Below are 25,662 nucleotides of genomic sequence, written 5' to 3'. Positions count from 1 at the left end.
GGGCGGCGCCCCTGCGGGCTCCCCCGACGGCACGGCCGGGCTGGGGGCGCCAAGGGACCGGCTTGGGACGGGGGGGGCACCCCTGGCAAGGCCTGAGGTTTCCCTCCCCGTCTAGCGCTTTTATTTACCAGGATTTGGCTTGCAGCCTCGGAGAAGGGTCCGTCTTACCGGTCCCCTCACTGGTTTCTTAGAGGTTTCGAACTGGTGAATGTTGCAGGCGATCCTTTCCGCGTTACTGCCGAAGAAGGTAGAGGATATCTCTTTGCCGTACCTGTTTCCAGAACACATCAGTTAAAGCACTTGATTAAAAGCGTGCAAGTTTATCCCCGGGGTTAATAATAGCCTGCAAAAGGCAGAAGCAGATTAAAGCTCTTCAGAAGCTGGAACGGAGTTACGGCTCACGGTACGGTTAGTGCTGCAAATCCAGTAGATAGATGCTCTTGAAACGGTGCGTACTGGTGCTCACATCGCCAGAACCACAGCCCTGGGAAACAGAATGGCACAAGCATAGAATCGTTTAGGTTGGAAAAGACCTTCAAGGTCGACTCCAACCACCAGCCTAGCACTGCCAAGCCCACCAGTAAACCATGTCCCTCAGCACCACAGGCATGGCACTTTCCTCTCTGTGCTTCAGTGGGAGCCCCTTCCCCAAGCGCCGGGGATGCTCAGCAGCTTTAAGGCTTATAAAGAAAGCCTTAAAGTTTTTGGCTTGCGTTTGGCAATCTGCATTTTCAGCTGCATGGGAAGAGTGGCTGTGATGTTTTACTTTGTAATGCTGTTGATTGTGTTTAAAATAGACCTGACGCAGCCAACTGTACAAGAAAAGGTGTGTTACTCTGCCACATAAAAGGCAGCGGTAATTGCTGATGCTGGGGGAGGGCTCTTCGCTAATGTTCAAATTGAAGTTTTATAGATGGATCTTCTTCCCACCACCCCTTTGAAATGGTTACTTGAGGCCTCGGGGAGTTAGTTTTAAAAGTTTTCATGGTGCATATTTACCTTTCTTTTTTCTTTTTTCTTTTTTTCCTACTGGAGTGCTGTGCACGGAGCAGTCATTTTCTTTGCTAGGGAATCTACCAATAAATCCTTTAAAAGAACATTTCAGGTTTTACAAATCCGAACATCAGCATACCTTGAGCTACTTTGAGTATGCCAGCATAGTACAGGGAGGGCAGCACGATGAGAAATAACTCTTTGCGTTGCAGAGAAGTATTTTTGTGTCATCCCTTTGCTCTTTGTGGAAAAAGAAATATTCTGCTTCTCGTTATCCTGGTAATTAGTGGAGAGCTGTGCTGACATGTCATACAGCTTCCGGTTCCGGAGCTGGTTTGAATGCATGGCTCTGCTCTGTGCCATGTAAACATATCCCCTTAAAAAAAAAAAAAAAAAAAACACAGACCAAAAAAAACCCCCACACAACCCTGCCCTCCCCCCTCCATTCTTTGGGTTATGTGCCTTCTATTCCTGAATCCATTTCAGATAGCAATAAACCCAAACCTTCTCATAGTGCGGCCTGGCAAATTTAAATCAAAGTCTTTGGCAGTCTTTTTAGACATTATTATGAGTCTAAAACAAGTGTAAAGTTAATGAGTTTAAAGTAGTTTGAGAGCCTACATTTGTTTCTAGGTCATTGGTTTGCTCTTTGTTTTTATAAAGCCCTGCAACAGGGAGGAACTGTATTGAGGGAATACGGAGTCGGATGGCACTGGCTGTTGTGACAAATATTCAAAGCAAACTTATTTTTTCAAGTCATTGATGTTATGTTAATTGTAAAAGTAACTAAGGTAAACCTTTTTTCTTGAAAGGACTTAATGTATAAACATTGTACTTTTATTTTTCTTAGTGGCAAGTCTTAGCGCAGATGGCACATCTTGTGCTTGCTGAGGACTGTCAGTAGTGTTTATAAAATGCATTTCTTAGTGAATATCCAATTGTAATGTTGCAGAGCTCAGGCAAGGTTTGCTAGAGAGCGCTCTTAAATTAAAATGGAATTTTCCTCTCACCTCTTCAAGTGGTTTCTCTGCTCCATCACTAATAATGAGTCACCAGCGTCTCCAGCACAGTTGTTTTTAGGATGTCTAAACGAGGCAGCCTTTCTGATTGTGGGAGATCTGCCTCTTCCTCAGATGCTTTTTGGTGGTGGTGGTTCATGCCTCGAATTCTTCTTGGGGCATTTGGTAGCTTTTAGAGTAATTGGTTCTTTTTTGGATGTTGAAGGCAGAGGTTAAGCAAATATTTGTGTTCGCTATTAGGTTACAGAAGAATATTTAAGGCCTTTCTAAAAATCTTCTACATGCTTTGCTTTTCATTACTACTATGGAAGCTTAAAACTGACATGTGTTTTCTTAGTGTTCTGGGGTGGTTTTTTTCTTCTTGTCTGTCGCATGGCACACAATGGCTGATTGTAGGGTTGCTCGTAAGTACTGGATTGCTGATGCTGTTTTAATATTTTTTTTCACCAAAATGCATTTCAGGGTGGGGGAGAAACCATCCATAAATAAATTATTTTCTTATCTATGCACAGCGTGTTTAAGTAGATCCAAGTTTGGGTCTACCAGTCTTGGAAGGACAATTTCCATTACAATCCTAATGCGTTAATTGTCTCATCTGTGTTGGGAAAGCCTTTTTTTCTTTTTAATAGAGGATACTGCTGTTAAGCCAATTCTAATCTAATTGGAATAATTTATCTCTCAAAGCATCGTATCAAGCTATCTTGAATTAGTGACTTCTGAAAGAGGCTGTAATCATGAAGATTGGGTACTCACTGGAACTTAATAATATGCTGACAGTGTGGGTTTTTTTGTCCCTGCTCTCTGTCAAATGGTTAGCATCCTCAGCATTGTATCCCGTAACACTGCAAAGGCGAGGTCTACAAGAGTGAGATTTAACTTGGCTTTCCTGGCCAGATTTCTGTTTGCCCTCCTTGGTCATATACATGAAAGTCTCAAAGCAGTATTTAAAAATGCTGTAAGTTTGTTCATGCATCTGCATGCTCATGCTGAAATAGACATGTTGTGTGTATGCGGTTAATGCAGAAACATCCAGTTGACCGGTGTCTTAGGGCAGAAAATTAAAAAAGCCGCTAGAAACTGTAAATGGAATTCAGTCTCCAGTACTAGGAAGTGGCCTGTCAGATCCCATCCCAGGTAAGCTCCCATAGCATGGTTAGATGTTTCCCAGGATGGGTTTTCACGCCAGCATGACCTGTCAGTGAGCCTGCAGCTTTTCGGTACCTTGTACTCTAATTTGTATAAGGCCAGTTTTGATAACAGGTTCATGTCATCAGCTGGATAAGCACATGTTTCTGCAGTCGATGATATTTTCTGGAAGTGGCTGGGATAGCATAAGACTGGCCTGTTTTGGTTAGCTTGAGGGGTTTGGTTACATCGGAACATCAAGTCATTAGGTGTTATTTATTTGTAGATGTTGGTGTCCTGAAGGGACTTAGAAAACAAGCGCTGTATTAGGGTGATAATTTACTTTAGCTGTATCTTACTGGGATTTTTTGCATGGGCTTTTTATTTGAGTATTTATTAGTGACTTGGAATAGGTTTGGTGGAGAGATTTAGGGGAAATAATACCCTGTGTCATGGTGAGAAATGCAGGGTCACCACTCCTTGCACATAAAAAGGGATTTAAAGGCTACTTGTGTGAGCGCCTTCACCATCAGCCTGTTGACTTCTACTCACTGCTACCTCCACTGTCTCCTTCTCCCCCAACCACACAGGACTTGGCGTTTTGTGGTTTTTAATGCGAGTGCCCCAAAAACTGTTTTAACTAACCTTCCATTTTGGAGAAGGGGAACAAAAGGATGGTTTATGTAGACTGTCTGTTTGAATGCTCTTGTTTGGCAGCTGAGCTGAAAGGCCATGTATTTGCTCAGCCCAGCACCCTCTGCAGCCTGCCTTTGCGGGATGAATAGCTGGATGTCTGTCCTCACTGAAGCAGTGATGATCAAATATGATCTTGTGCAGCAATTCTAAAGCTGTCTTGTTTTGGTTTTTCCAAGCAGGATTGTGAACAGTGCTACAGTAGCTTTCTTTAGAAGTAACCACGAGGGGGGGGAGAATTGTACCAAATTAATACAGAAACTATCTGTAAATAAGAGATGCGTTTTCATTAAATATCTTGGGAATTTCATTGCTTCTTGAGTCACCTGCTCAGTCTCGCTTATTCTCTTGGGATTTATTTTTTTTTTTAATCTCCTGCACCAGGTAAAGGTATTAACTTAGGAGAAACCTGTACTGGTTTGCCACTGATCACTGCTGCAGGAAAATATTGAGCAATGAAATTGGATCGTGGCTGACAGAGACTCTTTTGCTCAAATACCGTTTTTAAAAAAAATTATTTTTTTAAAGGTTGCCATAAAAGTGGGACTCTCTCCAGTTTGAGTCAGGTTTCAGCCCAGCTTGTGTGGTCAGCGCCGTGTTCTCAGAGCCCTGGAGTATAATTCCTCATCCAGTCAAAGACTGTTGAGAACCTGTATTTGATATTTTGAAAATAATTCTTAATGTCAGTCTAATTTCACAGATCATGAGAATTTACTGGTTAAAGTGTTCCACTACTTAAAGTCAGCAGGTTAAGAATGGAGTATTAGGACTTTGTTTTAATACCAGACAGAGTGCAGTTATGGTTGTGATAGTTTTTAATCACATACTCCCAACTTTATACAAGTATGTTTTGGCAGCTGCAGGCCAATTGGATTGGCCATCCCTGATTCAGCACTTCTGTCCCTGGTGAATATACGTTGCTTACACATGTAAATTACCATAAAACATCTGCCACATCGGGGGATTCCACTCTTCCTCTCCAGATCAAAGCCTTCTGGTTAGCAGTGTTTGCTGTAGCCATGCCTGAACTCTGTGTACTCTTGGTTTTCCATATGAAGGGTGTTTAGAATGGCATCAAACCAGCGCTGTTGAGTTTCTTCTTGTTGCTGTGGAGTTTCTCTGTGTCTTCTTTGTCTCCAGAAGATGGGATGGTCATTTTCATTTCCAATGTGTCTGGATAGCTTTGAATGCGTCCATGATTTATACCATGAGGTGTCTGAGTGATTCCCAGTTCCATCAGCAGAAGTGCATGGTAGAAGTACACAGATCATCCACGTCAGAGAGAATAGCTCTTCCTGTTAGCAAGGCCGTAGCGGAGTTGGCCAGCGTATTTTGCTGACACCAGCAGCTGTCCATCCGCCCTGCAGCTGGAAAAACAAATATGCTTGCTACCTTTATTCATTTTTGGCACCTGGCTTTTGGCTGTGAATGAAAAGAAGAGGCAGCATCAACCCAAGGTGATTCCATTTGAGAACAATGCAAAATGGGTAGGTCTCCCTATTCATAAAAGTTGTTCTTCAACTGAAGGCAATCTCGGTGCCTTGCAATTTAGATTGCCAAGACCTTCTTCTCACACTTTGCTGTTCGTTAGGATTTCAGATTTTATATTTCTTCAAGAAGTTGGAATAGTTCTTCCCCCATTTCTGAAGGCTTCCTAGCAATAAGAGCACTCAGCAACCTTTGATTTGTGATTTATAGCAATTTCGGTGTTCCTGAGTGCATTCTGGGATTCCAATAAAATGTCATTGAGAAGGGCAGGGTATTTTGTTCAAGACTTTGCGTTTGTGACCAATAAAAACAGGTGCTATGTTGCCTTTAATGAGAGTAGGTAAATACTGACAGTAGTTGAAAAATGGCGACACTGACAGTAGTTGAAAAATGGCGAAAGACAATATATGCCACCAGGCCTTCCCAAAATCTCCTTGCTGAGTGTACCTATGGAAGAGGTATTCCAAAGATCATTTATCTGAACTTCTCCTTTGGCTTCACCAAGTAGAGTAATTTTCTGTCAGGTTAACTCAATCTGTCTAATTATAAAAAAGGGGTCTCTGTATTATGCACCACCATGTTTTTCTCCAACCTGTGGTTTGCTAGACCGGAGAGCATGTTTACACAGGCAGCACCATACAGTGTTATTTGTCGTGCATCTCCCACCTCCTTTCTCTTTTCTCATTTAGGGAATCTGTTCAAGAGTAACTTGGCTGAAAAATTGGATATGTTTGAAGCAGATGCTGGTCAGTATGTCAAGAGCAGGCAGTAAAAAACCTGAAATGTGTTGCAAAAGTGGGAGAATAAGAAGTGCCAAGGCTTGTGTTCCAAAGCCATAGCCTCTTCCAGTACTTCAGTTATCCTGTGTGTTGCTGTATGTGTTTCTGCTGACTTCTTTGCTCCTAAAGCTAGTAAAAAGATCACGCAAGATACAGTCAGGGATACCCCCCAGAGCTTTGAGCTGACCTGCACTCCTGGTGGCCAGAACTGATGCATTTAGTGAACTGACATCTGTAATGCCATATTTGATATCTTGGAATGTTGGAGTTACTCTTCTCCCAAGTCTATTTTTGCATCTTCTGGATGAATACGGTGTATAGAAGGTTCGTGTTTTCATAGAGATGAGGAAGATTTGGCTGGACGTGTCCAGAAAGCTGAATGAAACATATTTTCAGGTTAGTGTGAACAGCTGGGTTTGTAGCCTGTTGAAAAGTGAATTTTGAGACTTTCTAGAAAGGTAAGTGCTGTTTCTCTTCAGAGAGTGAAGAAGTCATTGCAGGGGATGCTGTGGGCTTATTGATAAGAAATTGTTCTTGAGCTTTCTTTGTGTAGCTCTTTCCTGTGCAGCGTTAAAAGCATAATTTCATCTTACATTTAAGGTGATGGCCCACCCCAAGAAGCTATATTCTTGGGGTTTTTTTATCAGCTGTGTGTATGGCTGTTTGCTGATCATCGCTATTGAAGCAATGTAGAATTGTGTTACATTTGCCTTAACTCGTTGTTTACTGTACAGACATGCAAGACAATAGTTGAATTATAATCATTAAACTCCCAAAGATGTTTGGGAGATTTAGTCATTAATCGTAAGGGTAGATAAGTGGTAAAATTTCTTGCACAGGCACAGAAATGTAAACACGGTAAGTAGAAAGAATAAAGGTGGGGCCATACTATCTTTTATAGACATACTTTGTCTTGATAAAACTTAAAGAATTAAAATTTGTCAGGGAGCAATACCTGATGACTGTTCGTTGGTCTCCAGTGATTCACAGCTTCAGGTATTTGTGTTGTATTTACGAGGGGTTTGAAAACAGCAGCACCTGAAATTTTTCTTTTGATGCACTTCGTCTACAGTGGGGTAAGGGAGAGTATTTGATGTAGCACTTGGAGGTATTCTCAATCGTGTTGTCTGTCAGAGTGGGGTTGTTAATTTAAATATAATGATAGATTGTCTTTAACAGCTGAGATCTCTTTTCATTTAAAACTGTTTTTGTGAAAGAAATGTTGCCATTTTAAATGGCCCCTGCCATAAGAGGATGTTTTCTGTTGCAGGGGAGGGTAATGATACGATACACGGAGGGAAGGAACTGAGCTAGCTCAGCTACGCGGGCATCGCTTCTGTAGCGTGAGCAGCTCACGAGGAGCGAGGGTTTCTGAGACTGGATGGCGCGTATCTGCATAGTCAAAATACCTTCACCAGCATGATATTTAGGAGGACTGTGGGTCAGTAATTGGACAGGATATGCAGTTTCTGATAGTGCTGTTTCATTTTATCAGGCGTGTCTGCATTTAAATTTAAAGCACTGTTGCTTTGGATAATTGTGAAGAGGCATGACTAACTTTTTGATTAACATAGTGCCTTTAAAACTTTGCCAAACAGTTCCTGTCTAGAGAGTCTGTTGTTTAGATTTGGCTCACAATATAAAACGGGGAACAAAGGGACTTACGAGGATGGGTAGGGAGATCTTGAGAACATTTTATGATCTGCCGTCGCTTCAGCAGTCACAACCAACTGCCTGTTTAGGGTAGATGAACATCAATTTTTCCTTTTTCTCATTCTGTGGGTGTTGAGGTTTGTCTAAATCCTGCAGTGGGCTGTCTTGAGTACGGACTGACTGTGCTGGCTCGAGCAGCAAAGTTAGCTCCTGTAGGGGTGGAGGAGGAGGAGGCTGTGGCTTTTCTCCATGGAAGCATGATATGGTAAAATTCTGAAAGAGGTGAAGCAGTTGTTGCCTCTTTTTTTTGGAGCCTTGGTGCTTTGGGCGGTGCGTGGAAAGTGTGTGAGCTGCTGCTTGCCAACCAGGCTAGCTGCACTTGGTTTTCCTGGAGAGGTGTAGTGCCAGGCTATTCCCTTATCGGCTTTCTCTGTCCCTGGGATGCGGTCTCACTGGACGTTGAGGTCATCTTGACGTTATGGCTTTTGCCCTCCTACTCTCTCTCCTGGTTTCTGCTTTCCTTACTTCTTCCGTGTGTATCATTTCCTTTAGCTACGGGAAGCCTTCGGAAGCTTGAAGTGGAATTTGCATATGATCCCTGTGTGGTTGCCCTTTGATTACGTGAGTTCAGCCTCTGCTGTTTGTGAGCAGAGAAGGGCAATGATGGTATCTTAAGCTTCCTGCAGGTTGAATATACTTGCAGGACATAGTTTGTCTCGCAGAGACTTCGTAGTACATGTAATATTACATGTGACAGCTTAGGCTTTCTGCTTAAGAGTGTGGCTATAATCTATTTTGGTTTTCAGGACTGCTTTTTTGTTCCTTTCCTGCATTTTGGCTGCTGTCTGACATAAGAAAAAAAAAAACCAACCAACCAACCCACAGGTCAGTGTTTTACTTCTTGAAGGTCCTGTGGCTTACTCCTTTCTGCTAAGCAGGTGTACAGATCATCAAACCTCCAATATAGCAGTTCTTAGGACAACCAGGATGCTGAAGACTGAACGCGTGGGGCAGCTGAATTAGCCCTTAGGTATTGTAACTTCATGCTAAGAGGAAATCTCATATACCTTGAGGAAATCTTGTATGTTATCCTAGAGCAGAGGATGCTTGTGAGCTGAGGGATAGTTTTGGAAACAGGGAAGCATCCGGGCTGCACAGAGTTCCTCAGCTGGCGGAAATCGTGATGGCGCATCCTTCTCAAACACATTCCTTCAGGGTGCCTGGCTCAGGAAGGCTGGTCCATGGAAAATCCACACAGCTGGTGAAGGGAGAGGATTACATTTATTGGGGGTGGGAACTGTAGGCTCTTAGAGAGTTGGAGAGCAGATTGTCAGGCTGAGAAGTGCTCTGGGATGGAGGGGCATCGCCTAAACAGCCTCAGGGGTCCACCGAGGATCAAACAAAGGTGAGTTAAAATACTTAGAAACAAAGAGGAGTGAGATAAGATGGAAGATCGTCTCTAGTATATTAAAATCGAAAAGAAAAAAAATACTTCTTTAAAATTTCAGTTACATCATCAGGCCTAATTTACTGTAGTGCTATAATTTCTGTAGCATGCATATTGTTCGAGCAGCATGTTTTTTTTAAAGAAAGTTGAACCAGTAAAGTGAGGAAGTCGCTGGCCAAGTGCTTGAAACTGAAGTGAAACCAGTGTTTGACAACTGTAGATTAAGCTGTAGAAAAAATTTGTTTCTTCTTTTCAAGTTACATCATTCAAATGAGTGGATCAGTCAAAATTAATAAACAATTAAAAAAAAAAAAAGAAAAATTGAAGTTTCTTTTCTCTCCTTCATTCTGGCTAAAAATAGGGTGTGAGAGGATAAGAGCTGTAAAATCATGAAAGATATAATCTGTAATGAAATGGCAGCGTATTTCCTCTCTTTACTTAATCAGCATAAGTGCAAAACATACTTTATACTTAACCTTTCTCATGTATCTAGCACATTTTAAAGTTCTAATTTTCCTCATTAAAAAAATGACTAAAACATCATTTCTGTTTATTTCAACAGAATTCCAGGCTGTGATTTTGAATTGCCCACTGAATTAGAAATATTACTGATCAATATTTCATCATCATGAGATATAAAATTAAGATTGTAAATAAATGTTGGGGTTTATTCTACTAGAAACAGTTGAACCATGGTACCATTGCAGTAGTCGGAAACAAGCAGGCACACTGTAGTACGTATAAACACCTACACAAGTGAAATTGAGAGGAAGTCATTATGTCTTAACTATCTTCCAGCCCAAGATGGTAACAATCGATACAGTACAGGTGCAAAATAAAGAAGATAAACCTCCTTGTTCCTACTTTTAACTAGTTTTCTTTTAACTTCCTTGATTTACACAGCTGCTTTTTTATTCATTCTTTCTATTCTGGTCGCTGTTTGGTTTAACAATAACAACAACAAAGAACAAAGCAGTCAGACCTATTTTGCTGCATGAAGACAACTTTATGGCTTGTTCCTTTTAGTTTTGTAACTGTGAGTTCATCTCTGAGGAATTGAAATTTTAAGGAGGCAATTGCTGACCAGCTTTCTTGGAGTTAGATTCTTTTTTCTACTTATTTTTCACCTGCACCTGTCTAGATTCTCTCAAATTACGATAAGGGAAAGGAGTCAATATAGATTTGTACCCCGGGTTTGGAATGCTTGGTACCGCAGAAGAGCCTCTGCATGATATGAAAAACTAGAGGGGATTGCCCAAACATTCCGTAGTTCAAAACAAGCTTGCACACACAGCTCATGAGGACCTCAATTCTAGGCAAAACAGCTTCAATAAAACAAACAAAACCCCCAGCAAAAGGCATACACTTGGATATTTTGGTCTGACTAATCTGAAAGTATGTCCAAAAGTATTTCTGGTGTTTTAGGAAGTTGCATGCAGATAGTGATGGTATAAGAGTTGCAATCTCAGAATTGCAGTTTCTTCTCCTCTTTAAAATACCGATGGCGGTTCCTCAGTGCTGCCTTTCTGAAGGGACACATCTTACTGTATGTTAACTCATGGTTACAAAGCAAAGCAGTAAAAAACGTCTTTTTCTTTGGTGTCAAAAAAGTAAAACAATCGTCTTAAAATTCTTTAATGCAACACAAGGGGCTTAATTTAAAAACAGCCAAAAAAAGCCATTGCCTTTTCCTTTAGAAACTACTTCTTCCTGCCTGCCTAGAAAGCCACATTCCTTGTCGTGATGGGAAAGCACGGTCGAGTGCGTTGGACCCCAGCCATGGATTTCCTGCGTGACTGTGACGTGTTGCTTTGTGGTTCTATCCTTGTCATGTACAAATAACCATAAGTTCGTCATAGCTTCCCTGAAATAAAAAATATCGGTGTCTTCCTTTTGCACGAAGTGGGGTTAGTAGTGCTGTCTTGACTTGGTAGAGGTGTTCGGAGACTGAGTGCTGTCTCTGATCAACTCTCTCATTTATATTTTTTTCTCAGGGAAAAGAAGAGACGTAGATACTTGTCAACTACTTTGGTTGACATATCTCTTAGTTCTTTAAGGAATAAATAAATTCCTCTGCAGCTGATAAAATATGTAATCTTTTAATGTTACTTGAATATAATACTGGGGGGGGGGGGGTTTCCTGCGTTGTGAAATCTATGCATTCAGCATAAGAATAAAATAAAGTTGTTCATTTATTCTTTGTATGGTTAGGTGAATAAACCCTTTTCAAATCCTTCTCTTCTTGTAGTTTAATAATATGTTTGAAGGTTTGTTTTTTTTTTTGTTGGTTTGGGTTCTCCCCCACCCCTATTTTATACCCCAGCCAGTAATGCTGTTAGGCATCTGCTGAATTTTAACTACACTAGCAGCTTCTTTGATTTGTGTAATCTTCCGTTAAAAATATATATATTATTCTTCAGGAAAGTGTACTATTTTTTGTGGCCTTTCAAAACAATCTAGTGCACATAGTTGTAACTTGAAAAGGTTCTTTTCTGTTTTGGTTCTTGCCAGTGGTCTGCTCTGAGTCAAAATTAGGCTTTTTTTTTTTTTATTTCCTCATGTGGTATTTGTTTGTATCTTTTGTGCCGCATTAGTTGCTAAATAGTACTTTTGTGGTCAGGGTCTGTTTCTTGCTTTATCTGTTGGAAGGATCATGCCAAGTATTTTGCAAAAGATGACCTGCCAAGAAAATGTCATAGGAGAATAACCAACCTCTGCTTGGAAGCATATAGCTGACGACTTCTGTTATTTTTTTTCTAAAATAAATGTTGTTAAGATGTGCACTGATCTTTGCTTTGTTATCATTGTTAGTCTTTGTCCTTCAGTAGTTATTGCTGTGAATGAGATTCAGTGGCTGCTGAGATCTGTAAAGCCACTTTGCTTATACAAATCCTTAGTCTGATTTTCTGTGCTGAAATAAAAGGAGTTGGCGTAACATCATTAATGAGCTTTTAATCCCTTATTGCTTGAGTTAATTGGCCTTGAGTAAGAAAGTGTCTGAAGTCTGTGAGTGAAAGGTAGGTTCCCCTCCTCCCAATTTTCTCTGCAAGAGATATACTATCTAAATTTCACCAACTCTCAGTAAAAGTAAATACATTTAAGCTTTATTTGCATTACAGCTGTGCTTAGGAGTGCCAGTCACAGATCTTACTGCACTGGGTTTCAGGTTTTAATGTGGAATTTATTTAAACCCTGGTACTTTTGTGTACTCTGGGTTCTGCTCCTTCAATAAGGGAAACTGAAAGTGCTGTAAATGTGGAAATGAGGAGTGACAGCTGTGAAGTTTGCCTCCTGCTTTGTACTGATGCGTGTTTTTTGTCTGAAGGAGGAGGAGTGGCAGTGTCCATCCGGAGAGCACCCACAAAATCAGTATTGGTCTTTGTACAGTATTCCAACATGATGGCTCTCTTGGGAGTGCTGCTGCTCTAGCTGACACAGGAAATTCAGAAATACAGCTAAAAAGTAAAATTAGCATGTGAATCATTGTTTTTGCTTTATTCTGAAAAGTAGTAATGGTGACGGTTGTAAGAGATTGTTTTCTTTTTGTGTAATAACTCTGTAAAGTCTCTGTTAGGGAAATGGTTTCTGAAAGCCTTTTGCTCTAAAGGAGCCTGGTCCTGTTCTCCATCTCGGAAATCTAGCTGGAAGATTGCGGGATGAACAATTGCCTCTGGGTGTTTCTGCCTCCTAAAAGAGCAAGAGCCCTGAAAACGAAATTGCTGTTCAGGGTCTTTTTTTTCAGCAGCAAAGACTAGCTGGACATCTGCTCCACATGTGAGCTGCCCTGGCACACCTCGGGTGATGAATGGAGCGTTGCGAGGGCTCAAGATGGGAGAGACAGTTGATTCTGTCTGGCAGAAATCTCAGCCCATTCAGTAAGATTTGCATTAATATTTCACAGAATCGTCCCACTTTTTTTTTTCTTTTTCTTTTTAGCTTTCTTTTGTTCTTCTTTCTACATTTTTAATCAATCCATCAACCTTCCCGCGTGAAGGAGAAAAATGTGTTCGGCATCTGTTACGGAGATGTTCTCAGCACTGAGCAGGGGGGCCTTTGTTCAGCCCGGTACTCTGTTTAGGTTTTCTCAGGATGGGGCTGTGGGGAACTTTGGGTTGGTTTTGCTTGTTTTGTTTTATATAAAAGAAAAGGGGGGGGGGAGGAACCCACAGAACTGCAGTAATTGCACCTGTGTGGGTTTGGTACATGCACCCATCTAGGAGGTAAGATACAGGGGAATACAAGAAAAAAAAAAAAGGTCATATACCGTTTCTGTGCATCTTCTGAGGGTGTTTGTAGGGTGTGCTGCCTGGCGCTGGGGCAGGAACCAGCATGCTCTCTACTCAGTCTCAAACTGGAAAGCATTAGTGGGAGCTATGATTTTTTGCTGGCGCAGAGGCAGAGGAGCTCTGAAGCCACTCTGTGTCCTGTATGGGTGATTCTCCCATACAGGACTGCAAAAGCTTGCGGTATCTTTCTTTTGTGAAGGACAGCAATTCTGGGCTCACACAGCGGGGATTAACTCGTGTTGCTTTTAAGCTGGGTTTGCTGAGAAGCTTTCTGGTTATGTATTGACTTTTAATGAATACTCAGCTCTACGGTCTGGGTGTTAAACTCAGCTGGTAAAGAGGTGGTGTTTCAGAATTACGAGCCTCTCCTTTCCATTCATAAGAGCATGTCCAGCGTTGCTGTTCTTTGCTTTAGCTGCCTGGTAGTTTTACAGCTGTATTTGCAGAGCGTTTTTTAAAACTGACAGACTGATTTAGGTAAAACGTAAGAGTAAGCAAAATTGTACCATTAATTATGGTAACACTGGGAACAGTTATGCGAACTCCTGCATTGGAACATAATTCAAATTCTGTTACAGACCAGCAGGTTGCCATCCACCGAGATCAAATTCTTCTCCAGCACATCAGTTGCGCTGACTTGAGGGATAAATGGTAAACTGGTAAGATCAGAAACCTAATCCAGTCTGGCAGTTCCTGTCGGATTTCTTAATATTGCCTCCTGAGTGCGGATTTTTATGGATGTTTGTTTGCGTGTTCACAAAAAAAAAAAGAAGCAAGTGATGAAACTCCCCAAAGTTATTGTTGTAATGGAGTTACCGAGGCCCCCTGAGGACTTGCTGTCCTTCATGGCAGGTCTCTGTTGAGGCTGCTGTGTAATGGGAGACCTCAGGACCCCAGAGCTGGTCTTGAGGGTTTCTCCTTGTGTGCTGGGAACAGCAGTGAGGAATCGCGGGGGCCTCATCTTGAGAAATAAGTCCTTCCTTTGCAGAAATGTCTCATCTCTATGTGTGACCAGTTTGACCGTAGGATAAAATGCTGAAACGGGGTCACATACAGGAATGTGACATGTTCGTGGGAGCGTTTGTATCGTATGGGAGAGGGATGCTACAAGTAGTGAAACCCAAATCCTCATGTCGAAAAGCTCACGGCTGAACTGCAGCTGAGGGGTCTGGTGGTTGTGCCAAGCTGTGGCAGTTGCTTGCTCAAGTTTTATTGGACTGGTTGTGGCGGTATCTTCAAGATCCCATCCTCTGTTCAAGGTCTCTGTGCTCCTGCCTTCTGGTACATATATGCAGTAGTCTTGGCTTGTTCAGGTCTCCTGTATCAGGTATCTTTTTTTTATTCCCCTAATGCCCATCATGTTTTGGATTCTCTTTTTTTTAATCACAACTAAAATACTTACTGTGCTTTCTGCATGTAAGAAAGGAATTTGTTTTCATGGATTTAGAGCAGCCCAGGTGAGGGACATTTCTTTGGGTCACCTTAGTCGGCTGAGAGCTTGAGGTGGTGGTAGATGTGAACTCAAGAGACGTAGGCAGATGAATTCAAGGGTCTGTTTGACGATACTGTGAGTTATGGAAAGAATGACACAGCATAATGGGAATTTCAAAACCACATAGAGCAGGTTAAGAGTTATAAAGTGTAAGAGGTCAGAAGATAGAAAGAGATGAGAAACTTCTATTTCAATCGCTGGGCCATGAGTTCAGGGCACCTTTTGAAGATACATACAGTAACTGAGGAGAAGCAGGCAGCATTTGAGACAGCAAAATGTCATGGTCACTGATGAGTGAAGTTTGGCAAGGAATGAATAAGATGGGAATGCATGGGAGGGTTGCCACAAGAGCTGCAATTATGATTAGATTAAATGAAGACAAGTTCAGACAAACAGCTCTTCTGGTGAACTGGGCTGTTGATCCAAGGCTGGAGATCAGGCAACGACGTTGGGGTGAGGAGGGGATTTCACCATGGAAACTGAAAATACTAATTTGGAGCCTGTGCGAGTGATATTGCTGTCTGAATCTCCCCTGTCTCTTCCTCAGTGTTGAAGGAGAAAGTGGCTGGAGAAGGAGACTGAGCACATAAACTTGCATTCAGGTGTTCAAGTGAAATGATTCTCCAATTTTTTATCATCTCGCACAGCTTAGTACTGTAGACCCCCTGGAGTGGAATTGCTTGGTTGCACTCTTAAAAATAAATAGAACAAAACTGCAGAGTGCGCAACTGGTTCTGAAACCAGTTTTCTGTGTTATTTCTGGTCATTAGCTACGAAAAGTGTCCTACCCAAAATGTGTTTTCTCATGTGTGTTGTTTGGGTGTGCGGTGGGAAGCATCATATGCAGGGATTGCCACGAGCGACACGTTGGATTCCACTGTCCCACAACAGCTTTTTGATTCAGCTCTGAGAAGAAAGTTTCCCACCGAGACGGTGGGAAAAGCTGATGATTTTTTCGTGTGTAATATCACAAAACTCTCCCAACTCCCCAAAACCCCAGTCCTATTAATAGTGCACCTCTCGTTTTTGAGTGTGGCGTTGGAACACACCACTGATGTTGTACCTAGGTTGGAAGAAAGCGTATTGCTTCTTCCTAGGTTGGAAGAACGTGTGTTTCTGCTGGACTGGCAGCCTGATGCAGGCTCTGTCTGCAGCTAGTCCTTGTTGCAGCAGGCACCGTGCAGACCCCGATTCGGTTGCGGGGAGAGTGCGTCAGGAAAGCGTCGCCATTTGTTTGCTCAGCTCTTAACCACTTTCTGAAGCATCCGCTAGTTGAGACAGGACCATGGTTTTAAAGGAACCTTTAATCTGCTCTGGTACAGCTGTGTGTATGCTTAAGGGAATCTGAGTTATGTTGGTTGGAGTTGACATAAGCTGGGGAAAAAAGTGTAAAGATTATTGTTCTGTCACGTTAAACTAGTGACATGTAACCTCATAGGCTGGTACAACTATGCAATGGGGTATTCAAAAAAAGAGGAATACTTGTGGTTGTTTTTATTTTGAACACAGATGCTGTGAGATGTTCTGTAGTATTAGTATTTAGCTACTAAAATACTCTTGCAAGAGCTGTGCTCAGTGGGATGCTGTCACTTATCCTATAGCAGGCTGTAGGACAGCTGAAGAAGAGATGACCAAAAGACTACTACCTAGCTCTTCTTTCTCAGTAAATATACTCTGTATATGACATTAAGCAAAATGAATTTGACTGTGTGGCTCACCTCATTCAAATGTACCCTTGTTTGAGTCCCATTCTTGCGTAGGTCAAGTTTTCTATTGGAGCTTTGCAGTCTTCTGCCAAAATTCTATAGTTTTAATTTTCATTCTGAGTAAAGTGGAACATAATTTTCAGTTCTGAGTCTCATTAAATAAAATTGAGATCAATACTAACAGATAGCAAAAGCTCTGTCTTCCTCTCGGGAAAAGTCTTAAGGGCAATTTCCCTGATCTTTCGGGGAAGTTGGGCTCCACTTCTGTCGTGTGGGAACCTGACCACGTTGTTGATGGGGATGTGGGCTCTGGCGCAGGAGGGAGCTGGGAAGACGCTGATCTTTAGTCTTTTAGCCTTTAGTCTCAAGATGAGTTCATAGGAGACTTCCCTGCATACTGAAGGAATTGAGGCCAGCAGAATTAAGGACGAAAGAGATCTAACAGGTTTTATCTTTCGTTAGACTGAAATACTAGAATTCAGAAGAGATCATTAAAGATCACGATATGTATGTCATCTTTATGTGGTAAATGCACATAAATGATAACATGCTACGTCAATAATAGCTCATGAGATGCTGAACAGCAGCTATACTTATTAATTGGCAGGTCTGGATTACTTGGCGTGCAGGGGAGAACAGCTCCCCTGGTCTCTGGTTCGTTTCAGCTAATTTTGAATTAAGACCTGAAATACTGAGGAAATTTCAGGGTACAGGAAGGAGGAAGATATTTTGCTGTTAGGTTTTAAATATGTAAATAAGATGACTAGGAGAACTATAATTTCTTAGCTTTACTTCAATTTCCCCCCCCCCCTTCAGTGAAGTAGTATATCAGTAAGACAAACTGATAGATCATTAACTGCTTCTTCACATCAGGGAAATTATGGAGAACTGGTATTTTTGTCAAATACAATTTGTAGTAAAATTTCAGGTTTGATTCATAAAGCCAGCAATGTTGATGTAGTACATTTCTATCTGTGACTTCCTTGATACTACACAATCCTTTTTTAAAAAGTAAAATGGTGCAAACGGTAGTCAGCCATAGGAAATGAGTTGAGAATTTCTTTAACTAACATGTCTCAAAATGATTTGAGGAATCCTTATTTTACAGTTTTCATATCTAGGTGTGTACCACGGAGAACCAGTTTTTAGCTCTCGCGTTCCTACATTTTTAATGATGTGCAAGATAACAGTAATTCATTATTGATCAAGTTTTCAGCTGACAGAGGGGTGTGGAAGAGAAAAGATTAAAAAAGAAGAGTGACAGCAGAGAGAGATGTGTGTCCCCATGTAAACCTGGTGCAATCCAAGATGAAGGAACAAAAGCCATCACTCGCACTGGTGGGCAGGTGACATCTCTTGGGAAGCGGTTTGGGTAATTTGCTGCATGGTCGCAATACGATTGTCTAGGCTGAAGATCTAATGGAGTCCCTGTATCTGTGAGCATCCAAACGAGGATGTTGGGGATCAGGGAATACTCAACATTTTTGCCTCTGGTGCTGGCACAGTAGGAGTTAAGTAGCGTGTGTGGGCCTGGTGTCATCAACTTGAGAAACTGTTTGGTTGGAAGATTAAACTGTAGGACCAGAAAACCGGTTTTAGGGCAAGTGGTTCAGATAAATTGGTGTGTTTAGTTCATAAATACCAACCCAGTGGAGAGCTTTGCATTCCAGCAGACATAGTTTGATGGTTGAAACCCAAAATAGTCCATGTCCTGGCTATAGATTATAGGCAAAAACTTAATGGTAGTATTGGATGGCAGCAGGACACAATTTGGTGAAGCTCTGTGGCGTATTGTGTGTGAGAGCTGAGAGCCAGTAATTGCAGTGATCTCTGGCCCGAACCTTCGCGTCCCTGCCAAGCAGTCTGCGTACCAAAGACCTTTGGCAGACTACGTCCATTCCTTCAGGCTTCAGCATAACAGTAGCAGTGGCAGTTATTGCTTATATGGAAAAGTAGTATCTGTAAAGAATATGATCTTTTTTGTACTTCAGAAATGAAACTGATCTTCTGGAAATCAAGCAATCACCTTTATCGGAACAGCTTAGCTGCTTGTGGATAGACGCGTGGATAGTGGAGGTTCCCTGGCTTTAGCAAGATAGAGTGTGTGCGTCATCTCCTACGGGAACATCTGTGTTTCATAACAGTATTGTTAGGTGTAACAGTACTGGAGAGGTCCTAATCCTTTGTCCATGCTTGGATGCATGCTCCTTCGGGATGTTGAAGGATACCAATGATTTTCCTGTGATCTAAAAACACCTCTGGTAGGGAAGGCGCTTTAAGAAGTGGTAAAGGTTTCCTTTGTGGTTAGCAGATAACTATCTGTTTCTGTGTTCAGTGATTTGGTCTGTTGGCTTCAAGTGTTTGGTTCTGTTGTACAGTTGTTCAGGTTCTCTTTGTCTGAGTCATATTTGTGTCCTCGGCATGCATTTTGACACCAATCTCTTGACTGAGCACTACAGGACTTTGCAAGGGCAATTATTGTTGGTTGGTTTTTTTCTTTCCCCTGGCTGGAAAGCCTTTCCCGATTTGGAAGCTTGACAAAGTGTTGACAAAACTGAGGGGTTCGTCTTTTCAAGTTCTTGCTTTACCTGCTGTTAAATTGAGACTTCATCTTGTCCATGTGCAGGAGAAGAGTGTTTTGTTCTGTAGTAGCTTCCTTCAATTCGGTCCACAGGGATGCTTTGCATTCTTACCCTGTGCCCAACTCTGCGTACCTAAGCCAGTTTTCCCTCGATTTTCTATAATCTACCTCTTATCCAGATTTCATATGTTGAGAAGACTGTATATTTGTTAGGATAAGAATGAAACAGTTGGGTTTAGACTTCTGTAACTTTCGGATGATCAGTGCCTAGATAGATCGGGTTGTGTGTCAAAAATAATACAGCTTAGCTCTGGTGATGGTGCCTGAGTGATTTAGAGCTCATTTTACTAGAGTTAACAGTGTTAATGAAATCCCCGCTTAAAACTTTCTATATCTGAGGTTCCTGTCACATTTCCCTCCAGCACTGAATTCTCGGTGTGAAGTTTACAGTGTAGCCAGAGAGCACGGTTCTGTAAAGGCTTAATTGGAGCTCCCTGCCCTGTCGTCTTCTCGAGGGTCGTGGGGACCACTTGCTTCTGTTAGGGTCTGCTGGAAGGATTTTGTTTTCAAAGTTAAGTTGTTGGCAGGGAGCTGTGTCTCATCTGTGCTGTGCTTCTCCCTGCCCCTCCACCTATCAGTTCCACTGTCGGAGCACGCTGAGGTTTAGCACCGTGAGATGCGTGGTTGAGCACTGCACGCTCCCTGCTCTGGCAGTCCGTGTTGCAGCACACTGCTTTTGTACCAGCCCAGCGAGCATGGATGGCAGAAACTTCTCAGTTTCAACAACCCTTAAAAACGGTGTTTGAGAGGCATGAACTCGCCTGCTGGCAGATAGCTGGGGCCTATAAAAGTCTCGAAAGGAACTGCCAGTAACGCTTCACAACGCCAACTAGGTTGATGCTGTGATAATACCAAAACCAGATAATCTTCACCCAGGTTGCTCTCAGCTAATTGTATTGTACCATATTTGTAACACATGACATCACAGCGTATCTTTTCACAGTTTGTAAGACTCTGTGAGATGCCTTTGCAGCGTAATTAAATATGTCTTCGCTCTCTTATTTCAGGCTAGAAATCTTCATACAGGAGAACTGGCTGCTGTAAAAATAATCAAGTTAGAGCCTGGTAAGTTTTACATTCTTTTCTGTATTTTTGAATTGCGTTTTCGTTTTTTCCATATGTTTATTTTCACATGGCTGTGAAGACCCAGACAAAAGAAGTGTTTGGGTTTTTTTTTTTTTGTAGTTTCAGTGGTTAGATGACAGGAAGCACTGCAGGATGTACCATTACTTTTGGCTATGTCCTGCTCACTGTTTCCGTGTTTGTTCTTTTCTGCTGTATCGATTGTTGCATAAAAAGATGTTGCAGTTACGGCGTGGTGTTAGTACAAAGAGAAGATTAAGGACTGATGGTAAATTGTGAGCTCTGAGACAGCAGGGAGCTGGTCGGCTGTGTGAGCTGAAACAGGGAAGGGACCAGGCAATGGTGCTAATGCTCACTGAAGGTGCACTGGGAAAAACAGCCCTGTGCTTTTTAGTGTGTCATCTTTTTTCTAACCTGTGCTGAGGGAAGAGGATGGCTCCTACTATCACTTCCCCATGTGTTTTCTGCCGCTCCTCCTAAAAGCAGGAGACGCTCACTTGCTGCCCAAGAGATTTGCTGAGCTGAAGCCTAATCTGAGTCCTGCGTAGAGAGTTGAAATTTTGTTTGAGGGGAAAAAAAAACAGAAAAAAAACCCAACTGTGTCCTGAGTGGAAATGAAGAGAGAAGCTTTGGGGTTTTTTATCTCTTCAGTCATAACTCAGTCCCACCTGAGGATCTTGTATTTGTTCGAAGAAGCAATCTCTCATTACTTGATCGCTGGCATACCTTTCAAATCCCTCTTTAGCGTAGTCCTTTTCTGTGTCTCTTTGCTATGTTAGTCTCTCTGTGGTTGTGGTTTGCCTGAGCTGCTGTGCTGAGCATCTTTAGGGTCCTGGCTCGCTGGGACAGGGGCTGAGGGAGGCTCCTCCTGTGAATGTGTGCTTGCCTAGCGCTCGTGGTCTGACACCTGTAGCCTATGGAGCAATTAAGGGACAATTAAGAAAGTAGTAGGGTTTATGGAGACACAGTGTGATAGCTTCCATGACTGGAGTGCTGCAGGGAGTAAATACAGACTCTTTAGGCAGGAAAAATGGAGGAAAATCTGGAAAGACACATGACATAGGAGAGGCTGGCAGAACTGAGTGGTTTTTAGTCTGGGGACAAGAAGGCTGAAGAGGGATCTCCATGGTGGACTGGCAGAGGAGCTGGACTCTCATCAGGAGTGCCCAGCGAAGGGGTGAGAGCCAGCCGGCCCGGTCTGCACTAAGAGAAAGTCCAGCTGGATGTGGGGAAAATATTTCACGAGGAGGGTGTTTGTGGTCTGGGGCAGGGCACAGGAAGGTGGTGGGATATCTGTCCTGGAAGATTTTTCTGAAGTTCACTGGGCAAGGCCTTGAGCAACATGACCTGACTGTGGTTATCCCTGCTTGGAGCAGAAGGCTGGACCAGAGACCTCTGGAGGTCCCTGCCAACCTGTGTTCTGGGATTTGAGGTTTTGATGACCAGCACTGAAATGTCTCCAGTCCCTGAATGCCAGCAACTGTTCATGACTCTATGTGTTAAAAAACCTGTAGTTTTGATGGGGAGCTCACAGCGTCAGTACATGGCTAGCAAGTGAGGTCGAGGTGCTATCTTCCTCTTTCTTCCTTTCTTGTCTCGTTTGCTTGTCGTTGCTTGTTTCTGTTCAGTCACTCGGGTTGAGAGGCATCATGGGTTCTTAAACACAAAGGATTTGCTAAGGTCTGTAGGTCCTTGATAAGCAGAAAGGCTGCCCTCTCTCCTCCCGGTCTCTCCAAGTATGCATCCTTCAGGAGCTGAGCCCTGAGAGATGACTCTGCCCATCCTGCTATTGTATTTTGTGGTTCCTCCAGCTTTCTGTTAAATTTGGGTTAGCAGAACTTTTCAAATTCTACAGTGCTTACCCAAGACATCTGACCACCTTGAGCACCTGTAGCTCTCCCATTGAGGAGTCCATGACCAGTGGTATATATAGCGATTGGAATGTCAGTCTTAAAAACCAAATGTTTTAAAAATTTTATTTTAGCCATGTGAATAAAGTTTCAGAGAAGACTTTTTAAAGAGCAGTAAGTATATTCATTTTTCATAAAAGTTCAGTATTGTCCAGCTGCCTTCTAGGCCAGCTAAACTTTTCCAACATGTCTGTTACCTTTGAATAATAATTTTCAAACCTTTGACAGGAGGATCAGTGCTTAATGCATGTCCCTCATCCCTTATTTCTTGGTTGTGAAATCCCAGATGAAAACTTTGAGGGAAGCATGACAATGTCTTTATGGTTGGGGTTTTTAGTATTCCAAAAATTCCTTAGTGTTTGTTAAGATAACAACCTTGCATGGACTCTCTCTATTTTTATTTTTTATTTTTTTTTTGCTATTTTAGCCATTTTGAAATGGTCAAGCAACTATGCATGAATTTGGGTTAACTCACCAAAGTAGGTTTTACCCGAATAAAACTGAGGTGTGGGGAAAAGGGGCTGGGAACATTTCTAAAGTGGAGTGCTTTGGTGGCTTAACCCCACCCCTTGTTTTCTTCCTCTGGAGCTAGATTATCAGGAGACTGAAGTACAAGTTGTAAAGTGGGAGAGAAAGAGAGCGGGAGTCCCCATCTGTCGCATGGTTAGAGAGAATATAGGGGAAGAGGAGTTCAGGTCCATCTTTGTCTTATTTACAATGAAGACCAGCAGTTGTGTCTCCCTCCTCGTGGGATGTTGGTTTCCCTACTGACCTGTAAGGCAATCCAAGGTGGTTTTAAGGATTTCTGTTGAAACTTTTCATATACTTTTTGTTTTTAATATAAATTAAACATGAATTGATTTAGACAGCACATGAGAGTAACTCAGTTGCCTGGTGTTCAGGGTGATGGCTAGTCTCTTTTGCAAAGTAATAATGGAAAAATTAATTTGGGGTTTCCCACATGCAAGAAAAGTCTATTATCCTCTGGACTGCTTGATGTAAGATTTCCCATAAGCCTAGATGTTAATTTCCAAGTGATTTTTTAAAATTTTTTTTAAGTTAAAAGTTCCTGAAATCTGAACATTTTTTTTCAGTTGGAAAAAATTGAAAAATTCCAGTGAATAAATGAAAAGAAAGGCTCGGCTTGATTCTTTAGCTTTTCTTTTCCTTCTTTCTTGAAGTTTCCGCAGAAGCGTACCAGTGCAGGTAAACAAGCAAAGAGCAGACAGGCCATGCTGGTGGTACCGCTGCTTCCGTTGGAGCTCTCACCGTCTAGAGTCAGCAAGGTCTTCCGCAAATCCAGCTTCATGCACACAACACAGTTCAGATGTCAGTGGCTGTGGCTCAGTCCCTCTTATGTAAATGTCCTGAATTTCTGAACCTGCCTGCTCGCACCAGAATTAATGATCGTGTGACCTAGAGAGTGCTGGTCAGTGGGCAAAACCTGGGGCATGGCCTTAACTCCCACCAGCGTGACCTCTGCAAACCATCTCAACTCCTTCAGCAGTCCTTTCGATCCTCAGCTGTTTGATCTCATTAGGTGATAACCTCTGTGTAGCAGAACTGCCTATTATCCCTGTGATAATTTGGCATTCCTCTTGTTTGGGGATTGCTTTTGTGAACTGGAAAGTAGCTCGTGGCAATGGAGAAGGATAGTTCTGGCTGTGCTTGCTTCATCCCATCCCTGTGCTACTGCATCCCTTAGACTGGAGCGTATATTTAGGTGAAAGCAGCTGAGGGGACGGAGCCGGGGGCGGTTTGGAGGCAGTGGGTGCAGCGAGCAGATGGCAGGCTCCGAGCAACAAGGAAATGCGGTTTTCTCTGCAAGGTCTGTGAAACTCCTCATTGTATTAAGTTGTATTTACATAGGTGCGAAAAGCAACAGTACAAATTTATGTGAGAGAAAAATACATGAAAGACTACTCAATACAAAGATCCCATCTATGACTGAGAGGTTTTTCTGAGCCATAAATCTCTGGGGGTGGGGAGGGGTGTTCGGCAGAAGCATCCCCGTGTGGTCTGTTTGTAAATACTTCCTCGACCTCCTCTGTTGGAGACGGGATGCAGGACTGAAGGGCCCCGTACCTGACTCAGGGCAGGGTTAATTTTTAATTCTGGTTGGTTCTGCAGTCCACTTCACTGTGCATCCAAAGAGATGTTTTTGAAGGCTGAAGGTAGAAGAACTGTGGGGAACCTCAAGGGAGAAGCCAAAACCACTGCCTTTGGGTGACTGCGACTAGTAACTTTTCCTTAGCAAACCAGGGCTGGTTTTATTCTGTACGTGGATTGCAGCGATAGGACTAATTAGGCAATGTTAAATGTAGTGGAAACCACAGCGGGGATCCCTCAGCCCCTGCTCAGCAGAACATGAAAGGCTGTGGCTGGTGTTGGGGGCGGTGGTGCTGGGGAGAGCGAACCGCCGCTGGGTTTATCTCCCAGCAGGTCTACGATGGGGCAGAGCGATGCTTTAAGGACAGAAAAAGTATGGCATTAACCTGCTCCTAATGCAGGGAGAGGCTTCCTCGAGCGTTCATGTCGCTGCACCTGATCCACCTGAAATAGGTCTGGTTTTATTGTGAATTTGAAGAACTTGTTTGAAAACTGAACTGAAGCAGAGGCCGAATCCTCTGCGGTTAGAGCTGGGGAAGAGCAGGCACCGTCGGAGGCCGAGCAGCCTCTGCCTTTGCATGGTGCTGCTTAAACACTGCAGTGAAAAGGGCAAGGCTGGCCCAAAGCCACCACTACTGAGAACCCCATTTTAATTAGCGCTGATGACCATGTTTTGTATGTTTCATTATGTTGTTCTGACTTGCCACGGGGAAGCAATTTCTTCTAGTTCGTTTTTTCTTTTTAATACATCTTCTTTTTAATGTTGCCAGCCTGATCTCCATCCGTAGCATGTATACCCACAGGATCTTGGGTGAGATCTTGTTTGGGAGTTTGTTTTGGTTTTAAGGAGGGTTCACAGCATTTGTTTACTTGTTGATTTATTTTCAGTTCTCTGGGATGGTCCACTGCCTCTGCAGGGTGGCTGGACTTGTAGCAGTTTACTGTCTTTGCAGGAAGACATGGCTGTTCAAAATCTTCCAGATTAAAAAAAAATAATAATTCATCTGCTTCCTGCTACAATGTTCTGACTAATTTGAAGGGTTTTGAATAGCTTTGAGGGAGTGTGCTTGCAGAGGACCATCAATTCCTGGACCAGGTCAGTGTCAGAAGCTGTTGCAGCGAGCTGTGGTGGTCCCCCAGGGAGTGCGGCCCCTCCGAGCATCAGCACGAGCTCCATAGGGCACAACTAGAAAAACACTGGTAATAAATTTTGGAAGTTAGTCACCAGAGAAATAAGC

The 25,662-nt window shown here is 42.6% G+C and overlaps 2 protein-coding genes across 2 annotated transcripts in view; one reads left to right on the top strand and one right to left on the bottom strand.

Annotated features, from left to right (window-relative positions):
* ATL1 (atlastin GTPase 1) overlaps positions 1-25,662 on the bottom strand; it is a 74,638-nt gene that overhangs the window by 42,369 nt on the left and 6,607 nt on the right. The window contains exon 2 of the mRNA XM_009893936.1: positions 129-271. Coding sequence (XP_009892238.1) covers positions 129-271 — 143 coding nt within the window. The remainder of the gene's footprint in view (positions 1-128; positions 272-25,662) is intronic.
* The window catches only part of MAP4K5 (mitogen-activated protein kinase kinase kinase kinase 5), a 46,482-nt gene continuing 41,155 nt past the window's right edge, over positions 20,336-25,662 (top strand). Inside the window, exon 1 of the mRNA XM_009893888.1 lies at positions 20,336-20,387. The gene's annotated coding sequence lies outside the window, so the exon portion shown is untranslated. The remainder of the gene's footprint in view (positions 20,388-25,662) is intronic.

The sequence above is a fragment of the Charadrius vociferus genome, unplaced genomic scaffold, assembly GCF_000708025.1.
Source record: "Charadrius vociferus isolate BGI_N301 unplaced genomic scaffold, ASM70802v2 scaffold49, whole genome shotgun sequence".
In the NCBI taxonomy this organism is placed as follows: Eukaryota; Metazoa; Chordata; class Aves; order Charadriiformes; family Charadriidae; genus Charadrius; species Charadrius vociferus.
The sequence above is the reverse complement of the archived record's forward strand: the minus strand, read 5'-3'. Positions and strand labels throughout refer to the sequence as shown.